The sequence below is a fragment of the Anguilla anguilla genome, chromosome 17 (genome assembly GCF_013347855.1).
Source record: "Anguilla anguilla isolate fAngAng1 chromosome 17, fAngAng1.pri, whole genome shotgun sequence".
Lineage (NCBI taxonomy): Eukaryota > Metazoa > Chordata > Actinopteri > Anguilliformes > Anguillidae > Anguilla > Anguilla anguilla.
In genome coordinates, this window is record NC_049217.1 from 7,283,710 (window position 1) to 7,296,687 (window position 12,978).

Consider the following 12,978-nt stretch of genomic DNA (forward strand, 5'->3'; position numbering starts at 1 on the left):
TAGTTTTTATGTTTTTATTTTAGACATTAAAACAGAATAAAATATAAGAAACTACTTTAAGACAAAGCAAACAAAACTGAAAAATCCCATGTCAATACAAAATTCAACTGCTTTATCAATCAAAATGTGTAAATTATTACTATCAGATTAATAAAAACATTATTATACAACATTCTCAAGTGTCATCAACAACTGTTTCTAAAAGGATTTTCTTTACTTACAAATACAACTGTCTGCCTCTGTCTCTTCCTTCTGATTTATGTCTGATCTCTAATGCATTTAATTATGTAGACTCAAAAGAGAAGTTTCCATGAAGAATGGCGGGAACAAAATGTTTTAAAATTATGCATGGGCAGAGATCAGTGCCAACAGAAAGTGAATTTGAATGGCATAACCTTTTGTGGTGCAATTATTTGAGCACATTGAAGTTGAATTTTTAAGTTGAAATGAAGAGTGCAAATTGAATGCATAAAGACCGAGTTCAATTTCAAACCATTACATTCAGTTTCAAATAGTGAAACACAAATTCAGTTTGAATACAAATTCCATTTTTAAGTGCAATAATTCAGCTTTAACATTACATATTTAAATAGTTGCAATTCAAACTGTTGCACTAATTTCTGCCCATAATGACCCATTCTAAATTACAGAAATATTTTTGATCTGACTTTATGTCATCAATATAATAACAATATTTAACATTAAACAGATTTTAAAAAATAAAAAAAATAAAAAAAACAGTTCCTGCAAATGGCTTCCCATGGAGTCATTTCAGTTCTGCATACCATTGTTTACGTCTTATGCAGGTAAATCACACCACGGTCTGTATAGCAGAACAGGCTCAGATATAATGCTTCACTGGTAACTCTCTTATTGGGAAGGGGTGGTATCGTCAATGAACTGCCAGAAAGAGAGAGAGAAAGTAAGAGAGAAAGAGAGTGAGAAACAGGAAAATGGACAGTTGCAGCTGTTCTTAATATTATCAGTAGCATATATATTTCTATGAATAGCACATGATTTTATTATATGATTGTAGGTTATTATTGCATTTATTTAACATTTTCAACCGCGATGATATAATTCATAATTTCTGTCATATACCCTTTAATTATTAGTGATTACACAACTGCTATTTTTACAAGCAAAGCCAGTAGTTGTAGTTTTAAGGAAAATTTGTTTTACATTATTTGAAGTTACATCAGTTATAAACCATATATACTCTTCAATTCAATATGCAAAATATAAAATAATAACGTGCCATGTCGCATTTCATAGCCAAGGCGCTAGGCTTGTAACTCAGAGGTTTCAGGTTTGTGTGGGGCACTGCCATTTTACCCTTAATGGCATACTATGCAGGATTTCATAGCCTGTGTTTACAATCAAAGAAGTCTCCTCCTCCGTCTTCAACCCCACCTACTCACGCCAGGTCAGTTACTCCGCTGAATGCAGCTAGCTGGATAGCTAGCGGTCACCGTGGGAAGAGCCACCGTGAATGACAGTTAGAAGGCAGATCCAGTTCTAGCTTAATTAATTCTATTACGCTGAACTTTATTGCTGGAACTTTACATTAAAAAATTTCAGACCCTTGCAAAAGCCCTTATTGTCGCCAGCTTCACACTGCCATTAAATGTTGCACACAGGTCCGACAGAAAACAAGTCAAACTCTGCCTCACTTTTAATTCCCCTTGGCGAACTTCAGCTGATGCCACAGAGTAAAAGCAATCAACTTTAGGTCCTGTTCGCTGGTCTTTTTGCTTCGCTGTACCTGGACCTCTTTGCTAGCTAGCTCTGCAGCCACACACACCCCTCCCCACACAGAAAACAGGGTCACAGAAACGTGACAGACACATTTTGGAATAACAAATACAGGTAAAGGTGCACAAATTTGGTGAAAGTGAGGAACGACAGAGATCACCAGTGCATCACAGAAATGCTTTAGCCTGGTTCTTTGATAATATTTACAATTTTTCAGGTAAAAATCCTGCATAGTATGCCTTTAAGCACTTAGTGTGCACTGCTCCTGTTAATATGCAGCTGTATGAACTGTACGTAATCTGTGTAAGTCACCTAAATAAGTGCATTTGCTATATGTGTAAATGTAATGCATTTTGACCATCCTTCATGTATAGAAGACATATGCAGGGGTATTTCATGAGACAGAGTGCCTGTTTGTGCTGTGGTCCAGGGGGGTGTGCTAGATTTGGGGGATTACCTCGCGTGTGTTGACGTAGTCTGAGTTGCTGTTGTTGTCACTGTCCACATTATCAAGGGAGACCCCTGCAGACGCAGACAGCACACGGATAGGGTCAAATGAACAGCAGCACATCCATCGCACATCATAACATCCGTCACATCCATCACATCCGTCACACATCATAACATCCATCACACATCCATCACACATGTATCACAAATGTCACAAATCTTTGTCACATCGTCCATCGCGTTTGTTACACATCGTCACACATCCATCAACTCCGTCACATATCCATCACATTCATGACACATACATCATATTCGTTGCATCATCCATCACATCCGTCACAAATCCATTACACATCCATCACATCATCACATTTGTTACACATCGTCACACATCCATCACACCTGTCACAATTCACCTTCACTGCAGCTAACAGCCCCACCAGCACCACAATTCAACATCATTCATCAATGAAAAAAATCCCCTTTTTGATGATTTGATGTGACACTAACTTTGCTCAGTGAGGTACTGCAAATTAATGTTTCTACAAGTATTCGAAATGTACCAACCTGGGGAAAGCTTATAGCACTCTCCACCAGCTTCCACGTTAATGTAGTTTTGACTGCTGCCGTCTGTGAATACACACACACAGGTATGAGAAAGAGAGACAGAGTGAGAGTGAGTGTGTGTGTTTGGTTTAGTATTGTCAAGTTTCATTGATGCATAATGAATTAAAGATGTTTTTTTCCACGTTCAGATACTGATGTTCAGATACTGTACACATTAAGTACATATGAATATGTTTAATTTGTTTGTTGTTTTCTGTTCTGCTTTCTCTTAATTTATGTATATTTTATGGTGCACTAAAAAAATAATAAAAAGAAAAGCTGGTAATGAGCTATAATTTAAAATAATAATAATTATTATTATATTTATATTTATATAGTTGATTGCTTACCAGAACGGTTATCATCCTCAGCCAAATTAACGTAATTACCGTGATCTAGAAAAGTTCAGACAAGTTCAAGTTTGGAATCTGTGACAATAACAAAAATATTTCTACAGCTATGACAAGGCATTTTAAGACATTACAGTAAAAACATTAATTTTTCATTACACACAAATTTGCAAGTGAATAAAATCATAGGCCAAACCAGCAACTCATTTCCCCTTAATAATAATAATAATAATAATAATAATAATAACTATTATTATTATTAGGATTATTATTATTATTGTTGTTGTTGTTGTTGTTGTTGTTGTTGTTGTTATTATTATTATTATCATTATTATTATTATTATTATTATTATTCTCTGCATGGACACAAGACTCTGCTAATGGATCCTCTATACCTGAACTCTGCGTGGACACCAGACTCTGCTAATGGATCCTCTTTACCTGAACTCTGCGTGGACACCAGGCTCTGCTGAGATCTACAATTGGACACAGCTACAGGCGGATCTGCCAACACCTCTCTGAAACACACAGAAACTATTATAGATATCATTTAGCACTGCCACTAACACACAAACACACACACACACACACACACAAATATATACACATAGACACATACATACTTACCCCAACGTGCATATATGCATGTCAGAGACAGAAAAACAGACAGACTGGCAGACTGGCAGGCAGGTAGGCAGGCAGGCAGGCAGGCAGACAGACAGACAGACAGACAGACAGACAGGTACTCACATGTAGCCTTCTCCCTTCTCGTTGTACTCCTCGTCACTGTCAGGGTTTTCATTGATGTAGTCGTCTGCGGAGAGTGAAAACGCGCTCATAAAGCCCATCGGAGGAGGTTTATTTGGTGGAAACTGTAACCACCATGACGCATTCAACTGCATCACGGTGGTCACAGGACAGCAACATGTCCCCAATGACCTATTCTAATGACCTTCTGGTTTCAGGGCTTTTCGGGGGCTTGTGGTTTAACACCAAATAACTCCAAAGCAGCTTGCACAGTTACATTAAGGTTTAACAAGCTATACGGATCATTTTCTAGCGTTTATTCATAATTATAAACGTCAAAATATTATGTTCTTTCCTTGAGTGTAGAAGGCTTGGGCTGCAAGTACCATAAAAAATAGTCCCAACTGAAAATAAGATTTAAAATAATTTTAGGATACTTTTAAGAAATCAATGCACACACACACGCACACAAAACCTCTAGGGGCATAACATCACTGCACAAACTGCTTTGAAGTGACTTGAAGTGTCTTTTCTTGCTTTGGACCAAAAACTCTGGACTTTCCCCTGACATACCTGCCATTGTAAAGTTTAGTGGTGGTGAGAAACTTCTGTTAATGTCTCAAATATCCATTCATTGATCTACAAACCATGTGGGCCAACTGAAAATATTGATTATATTTAATACATGTTGCAATTGAAATGTGTAAATGCTTGCGAAGCAACTATACCCAAATTTCTTTAAAAAAAATTTTGTACTGTATGTTCTATATGCTATATGTATCGTATTGTTTTATACCAACACTGTGTTCGCTGCTACCTTGACCAGGTCTCTCTTGACAAAGAGATTTTGGATCTCAGTGAGACTTCTTGGTTAAATGAAGCTTTATAACAAAAAAAAAAAATAATATGCTAAAACTGAAATAACATTTTTTTTTAAACAATTTTTTTAAAAACAGAAAACAACCTGAAAAAAAAATCTCTTTAAAGTCATAGTATTTATTTTCTTTGGTTCTTCATGTGTGATATAGTCTAACCATTTAAAAATGATTATTTTGATTGGGCAGAGTCTTTAATGTTCTGCTCTAGAGTTAGGCTGTCCTGAATATTCTGCAATTATTTATCTATTGTGTCCAGCTCCAGCAAGATACTGTCTTTTGAAGTAACAATTCAGTCCATTTGAATTGAATCATGTTTTCAATCACTGTTACAGTTTTTTTGAAAAAGGAATACTTAATCGACAAATAGTTTTACTGTTATTACTGAACATTGGAAATTAGTTCAGAATCAGTTAGTAGAAAAGAGTTGCTTTTTTAAAAACTCTCATATAAATTTACCTGAAGTATGGGAACAAACACATAACAGACATGAATGATTGAATGTAAATAATTACCATCTTGAGAGGCAGGATTCGCATAGGTGGTAGGGCTTCCTCCTGTAAGTAATGTTTTTGATGTACATTTATCATTTCCAAATACCAATTAAAAGGCTCAGGGAAAAGGGTGTGATTAATTAAGCCCTTTAATGAAAAAGTGGCCAATCGAGAGAGAGAAAGTAGAGAGAAAGAGAGTGGTGTGTGAGAGATAGAAAGAGAGAGAGCGAGAGAGAGCAAAAAAACTTACCATCTACACGAGGAATGTGGGAAGAACAACGATGCATTTCGAGCATAGGAGAACTGAGAAACATAGGAACAGAGATCACATCATACTGCTATCATTTTGCCTGTCTTAGTCTCCCATGTTGTTATTGTATTTTCTTCTTATTACCTACATACTATGGCTGGGTGTTGCAAAGTTGGATCTAGCTAATGTGCAATTTAGCCAGTAAAACCAATCAAATATGTTGCAATGTGTATCAGTTGTACCCTTTGAATGTAAGGAGTGTATAATTAACAATAATAAGAATAACACAAACAGCAAAAGAATAATAACAAAAACAATACATATCATTATTATTATTACTGTTAATATGTATAATATATATTCCACAGGTAATGTTCTGTAGTTCAGTCAGTGAGACCCAAAGAAGGTCAGAGATACACAGCTGTGCACAGACTGTGCTGAACCAGAGATACACAGCTGTGCACAGACTGTGCTGAACCAGAGATACACAGCTGTGCACAGACTGTGCTGAACCAGAGATACACAGCCGTACCCAGACTGTGCTGAACCAGAGATACACAGCTGTACCCAGACTGTGCTGAACCAGAGATACACAGCTGTACCCAGACTGTGCTGAACCAGAGATACACAGCCGTACCCAGACTGTGCTGAACCAGAGATACACAGCTGTACCCAGACTGTGCTGAACCAGAGATACACAGCTGTACCCAGACTGTGCTGAACCAGATATACACAGCTGCGCTCAGACTGTGCTGAACCAGAGATACACAGCCGTACCCAGACTGTGCTGAACCAGAGATACACAGCTGTACCCAGACTGTGCTGAACCAGAGATACACAGCCGTACCCAGACTGTGCTGAACCAGAGATACACAGCTGTACCCAGACTGTGCTGAACCAGATATACACAGCTGCGCTCAGACTGTGCTGAACCAGAGATACACAGCTGTACTCAGACTGTGCTGAACCAGAGATACACAGCTGTACCCAGACTGTGCTGAACCAGAGATACACAGCTGTACCCAGACTGTGCTGAACCAGATATACGCAGCTGTACTCAGACTGTGCTGAACCAGAGATACACAGCTGTACCCAGACTGTGCTGAACCAGAGACACACAGCTGCTCTCAGACTATGCTGAACCAGAGATACACAGCTGCTCTCACGCTGTGCTGGACCTTGGCAAGCTGGAGTGATGGCACTGACCTACCTGGCAAAAGGGAGGTGGGTGGAATTTCCTGAACTTCTGGTGGAGACAGGAAGAACCGTGCCTAAAATCACATGACCACACCCCTTTAATTCACAGATTCACATGTAAACCTTCTTATCTCTTCCTCCTCCTCATCATCATCAACATCTTCATCTTCATAATCGTGATCATCATTACAATGCTCGCCATCATCATCATCATCCTCATAATCATGATAGCCATGATGATGATGATTATCATCATCTAATGGTTTATTACCAGTTCTTATATTTTCTCCAGTCTGGAAATCCAGAATGTCATTCTAACTTTGTCCACTTACTGCCAGATTCTTTTCAAGTGCAGGAGAGTAAACACAAGCCCATTGGCCCTCCAAAATGCCTGCTCCCCAATGCTGCTCCATGTATTCTGTGGGCTTTACCTACAGCACTTCACAGCTGGAGCTGACTGACTGCTGGTGCCATGGCAATGAATATCCTGGCAACAGAACCCTCCCTCTCTAGGTGACAATGCAACCAATCAGATGATGCCACCTATCAGAATTGCTCTACAGAACTCCAAACCACAGGGTGTCAGGGTTTGATTATAGACTGGGAGGGGACTTTTCTGATTTATAAAAGGAAAAAGATTTTTAGATAAGAAATACACATATTTACATGTAGGTCTCACAACTCTGAATCCATGGGGGTTGTGGTCCCTGCAGAAACAGGAAAATGTATAATAATAAAGTTGATACACAGCAAAAGGTTACACAATTTCTCTGATCATATGGAGTTGTATAATGTAGTATAATTGAAGATGGAGCTCTTACTGTATAAGGGGTTGCATAATGGAAGATGGAGCTCTTACTGTATAAGGGGTTATATAATGGAAGATGGAGCTCTTACTGTATAAGGGGTTATATAATGGAAGATGGAGCTCTTACTGTATAAGGGGTTATATAATGGAAGATGGAGCTCTTACTGTATAAGGGGTTATATAATTGAAGATTAAGCTCTTACTGTATAAGGGGTTGCATAATGGAAGATGGAGCTCTTACTGTATAAGGGGTTATATAATTGAAGATGGAGCTCTTACTGTATAAGGGGTTGCATAATGGAAGATGGAGCTCTTACTGTATAAGGGGTTATATAATTGAAGATGGAGCTCTTACTGTATAAGGGGTTGCATAATGGAAGATGGAGCTCTTACTGTATAAGGGGTTATATAATGGAAGATGGAGCTCTTACTGTATAAGGGGTTATATAATTGAAGATTAAGCTCTTACTGTATAAGGGGTTGCATAATGGAAGATGGAGCTCTTACTGTATAAGGGGTTATATAATTGAAGATGGAGCTCTTACTGTATAAGGGGTTGCATAATGGAAGATGGAGCTCTTACTGTATAAGGGGTTATATAATTGAAGATGGAGCTCTTACTGTATAAGGGGTTGCATAATGGAAGATGGAGCTCTTACTGTATAAGGGGTTATATAATGGAAGATGGAGCTCTTACTGTATAAGGGGTTGCATAATGGAAGATGGAGCTCTTACTGTATAAGGGGTTATATAATGGAAGATGGAGCCCTTACTGTATAAGGGGTTATATAATGGAAGATGGAGCCCTTACTGTATAAGGGGTTATATAATGGAAGATGGAGCTCTTACTGTATAAGGGGTTATATAATGGAAGATGGAGCCCTTACTGTATAAGGGGTTATATAATGGAAGATGGAGCCTTACTGTTGTATGTAGTCGTCGGTGAAGTGTTCTGGGATAGTCGCTGAGGAGACAGAAATCTATGTTCATTGATGGTGAAACACTTCACTCTGCTTTACTTCCTTTTTCCCCATCCCCCATTCCTGTTTTCATCCCTCCCCCAATCTTCTCCTTCTGAGTAACATAATCCTGTCTGATCACACTCTCTCTCACACACCTTTTCTTTCTATTTCGCAATATTCCTCTTTGCATTGTCATTGTTTATTATTATTATTATTATTATTATTATTATTATTATTATTATTATATCAACAGTAACAACAATAATAATGAAAATAACTTTTCAAAGTGTACAAAGCAATATACACAAAACATTTAGAATTAATAAATAAAACCAAATACATTGAATAAAATAAAAGACAAAACATTGAATTAAACAGTAATACATTTAAAACAGTTGCATAGTATTGAAAGAAAGTTCTCACTGTAAATAAATAGCATAAATAAAATGAATTCATGCTTACTGCGGTGTGCGGACCGCCTGCAGCCACCACACAGGCCAATCAGAAGCACCACAGATACAGCCAGGAGGATCCCACTCAGCAGAGATCCCAGAGCTGCAGCCTCCATCACTGCAGTCTGGACACTCACCAGGAGAAACATGGAGGTTAATAATAATAATAATAATAATAATAATAATAATAATAATAACAGCAACTACAACAATAACAACAACAACAGCAAAAACAATAATAATAATGATATAATAATAATAGTATCAATAAACATAATATAATAATAATAATAATAGTAACAATAAAAATAAACATAATAATAATAATAATAATAATAACAGCAAGAACAACAACAACAACAATAATAATAATAATAATAATAATAATAATAATAATTGTACAGCTCTTTTTTTTTGCTGGTGCACAAATCACTTGACACCACAAAAGAATATATAAAAAGAAATATAAACATTAAAAACTGAACAAAACATAAATACAGTAAAAATAGTTCAGGTTGAAAGCAAGTTTTTTTTTTTTTTTTAAGTGTCTTTAATCAACATCTAAAAGAAGACAGTCACTGATAAAAAAAATGAGGCAAATTATTCCATTTGGCCCAATCTGTGAATGCCCTTTCTCCTCCTCTTGTAAAATCAGTGGCTGTGACAGTGAGGAGGTCTTTAGCTGAGGATTTATGAAGAGTGCTTAATGTAATACTGCATTAATGTATAGATGCACATACCCTAACCATTATCTGAGCTGAGGCAGACAGACACAGTCATCCTTGCCTGGCTTCAATTACCCGTTGTCACTGACATTTATGAATTGTCACTTTTCTGTTAATTATACGTGTATTATTCCAAGCACCTTGCACTGCAGTGCTATGGTTCCAGAGGCTGTGCATTTGAATGTATTAATTGTATAGCATTTATTTACACTTATCAACATAAATAAGTTTTATACTGTGCTGGTACTTCCTTGCTTGACTGCAGTTCTCTCACATTGCATGTGCCATAGGAAACAGGGGGTCTCTGGCCAGACGTGATATGCAATGATTATAGGATTATATTTCATATTGTAAAAACTTTTTTTCAAATATAACCCTTTCTAACTTTTTATAGGGGGCTACTGGATGCCTTTGAGCCTGGGTGGGGGTCTTTGGATCAGAAAAGCCCCTGCTTTAAACCATGAACACTCAAAAGTCCCTATAGCATTCACTGTAAAGCCGGCAGCTTGCCAGAATCTTCTAGAAGTATCAAATAGTTCCTTTATCACACACAGAAAATTTCCAATCAACACCTCAAATAATATTAATAAAACACGAGAAAGTGAACTATTCTTGTAAATCATTGTCACACTAAAAAGAGAACTTGATTTATTGATTTGATAGCCAAGAAAGTGCAAGAAAGATAACAGTTATTGTGAGGTGTGAGGTGAAAATGGTTAGGATCAGATTCATCTCATTAACCTGTAGAATCATTTTCTTGTTAAAATACAATGTTGGCCAATGGTTCCTCACTAAAATGTTTATTAGGGCAGAGATTTAGCCAACGGGGGTGAGGGTTGTCAGGTTTAAACACCACTGTTTTCCCCACAAAATGATGACTGTGCTATGAGTATAATATGTGGAAGACACCTCCCCCCCGACAGAAGAGGATTACAGGAAAATTTAACTACCAGCCCTCACACCCCAATATCAATAATTTAGTTAAATTTGTTGGATCGGTTCAGAATTTTGAACACCCCAAAAATGACTTCCTGTCACAGGATTACACCACCGCTTGTGTCTGAAAAAGATACTTTAAATGTGTTTTTTCCTCTTTGTGGCTGAATTCAGTGTTGAATTGACAGGAAGTGGATTTCCTGTCGCTTGCAAAGAAACAAACCCCACGCCATCTCCCCACGGTACACCCTGAACCCCCTTCTGTCCCCATTAAAGCGAACATACAACCGTTTACACCAAAGAACAGGGCACTGATCGCCCTGCTTCGATCGTGCCTTTCTTTAAACCTCCAAACGGTCAATACAGGGCCAGAAAGTGACCGCGGCATGAACCCCGGCGTGCTCGCGAGGTTCAAACGCCTCTGGTCACCCTTCGGTTCGAGCCCTGCGACTTGCAGCGTAAGGGTCGCCCTGTGGTTCGCCGCGCCAGACCACAAACAGCGGCCACGAGCGACAGGGCCAGGTGCTAATAGTGCACATTTGCCGACGGAACATCGTCGTAGATACAGGGGGGGCAGGTACCACAGAACACAGACCTGCTGAACTCCGCTTTTTGTGAGTTAATAAGGAGACCTAGATCGATCATTGCTTTACATCACTGTTGACAAATTCAAAAGAGAATCAGTACCTATTTTCTAGAATATACGTGTGCTGTATGTACGTATTGGCCGAAATCTTTCTGAAGTAAAGGCTTGAATTGCTAATGCGTGATACCAAGAAGTCAAACAACTCACCAATTGTGCGGCTGTCCAGTTGCGAAGGTTATTCTCGACGTGCAGTTATACAAGCTTCGTAGAAAATACCCCAAAGGTTCTTGGTTAAAATGCAAAATCTCACAGCAAAAACTGTAAGCTGGCCCCAGGCGGCACGTAGGCGAAACTCCTCACCAACAGTCACACTCTGAGTTCCGCCATCTTAGGATGTTAGTCCCTCCGGCTTCTCTCCATCGGCCACACCTGTTACACTTGTTCTCCACTGCGCATTTCCATCTAATTTCTGTCTTTATTTCTTTGTTTTAATTTCTGCCTCTCTTTTTGTTGTTGTTGCTACCAGTGTCAGGTGCTACCTGGCCTCAATTATTACTTTAAAACTCAATTATTGACTTGCTCTGCCAGCGTTATATTCTCCAGAAGTATTGATATTCCCCGGCTAGATCTGGGTATAATCTGTTAGTCTTTCGGGTGGCTTCTTTCCTCTCTCCTCCACTCAACTCCTAGAACATGGGTTCTGAACCCTCCCTCCCTCTCTCTCTCCGCTCCCTTACCTCACTCTCTTTTTCCCTTTGAGGTCACCAACTCAAACTTCTGACAAGGCGTATCTCGGTCATCAAACCTCTTTAGAAAAGAGTGCCCAAAACCATCCTGTCTCTATCTGTGGAGTCACCTCTCACTCTAACAGCTCAACTGAGTATTTCAATGTGCTTTCTTGTACAAAATGGCAGTTTATCATGCCAATGATGTAATGGTGGAAGAGTAAAATGATGCTCCAGTGAGCCTTTCATGAATACACGCCCAATTTAAATATCCAATAAATGTGCACCAATAAAATTGCAAGTCAGGCATTTAAGCTGTGTGTTTTCATTACTCTTTGTCACTATTTGAGCAGGCTGAACGTTCTCAGTCCTTGCAGTTACGGCTCAGTTTTTTGGCGATCAGACCGAATTACCACACGGCACCACGTGTCAGCCGTGTGGGAAAGCCCCTCCCCCCCTCCGCGCCGCGGCAACGCCATGGCGAGAGGCTGGTTCACACATCCGCTGTGCGTGCCGTTCCCCCCCCCACCCCCACCCCCACCCCCAACCCCCAACCGCTCAACCCCCCGGCAAACAGGAAACCAAACATGAAGACGGGAAACGAAGGGCCCTCCTTCGCTCCTTCAAAGAAAAACCGAGTGACGGGTAAAAGAAAAAGGCCTGGTAACGATGGAGTGATGGTGAGAGGAGTGCAGAGGAGGAGAGCGGTGGAGCGGGGGGTAGAGAGAGAGGGAGTGTAGCGGAGAGGGATTGGGAGGGAGGTAGAGAGAGAGAGGGAGTGTAGAGGATGAGAGTGATGGGGTGAGACAGAGAGAGGGAGTGTAGAGGAGAGCGATGGGGAGGGGGGTAGAGAGAGGGTGTAGAGGAGAGCGATGGGGAGGGGGGTAGAGAGAGAGGGAGTGTAGAGGAGAGTGATGGGGAGGGGGGTAGAGAGAGGGTGTAGAGGAGAGCGATGGGGTGGGGGGTAGAGAGAGGGTGTAGAGGAGAGTGATGGGGTGGGGGGTAGAGAGAGCGATTTTTGTGTGGTTACTTAATGAATAATAATTTGCAGGTGTCTGCA

General features: G+C 39.5%; 1 protein-coding gene across 2 annotated transcripts; it reads right to left on the minus strand.

Moving 5' to 3' along the window:
* Positions 1-12,258, minus strand: lat (linker for activation of T cells). Of its 2 annotated transcripts, none has more exons than XM_035396958.1 (13): positions 11,401-12,258; positions 8,957-9,078; positions 8,457-8,496; positions 7,391-7,431; positions 6,738-6,798; positions 5,528-5,580; positions 5,299-5,340; positions 3,912-3,975; positions 3,603-3,679; positions 3,162-3,206; positions 2,773-2,835; positions 2,213-2,277; positions 1-900 (listed from the first exon to the last, which is right to left on the minus strand). In XM_035396958.1, exons 2-13 carry the CDS (start codon positions 9,060-9,062, stop codon positions 871-873), a joined length of 687 nt encoding a protein of 228 aa, XP_035252849.1. In that variant the 5' UTR covers positions 9,063-9,078; positions 11,401-12,258; the 3' UTR covers positions 1-870. The 2 variants fall into 2 exon arrangements, with proteins under 2 accessions (XP_035252849.1, XP_035252848.1); XM_035396957.1 differs by having other exon boundaries at positions 8,957-9,071; positions 11,401-12,257.
* Between the last annotated feature and the right edge of the window lie 720 nt (positions 12,259-12,978).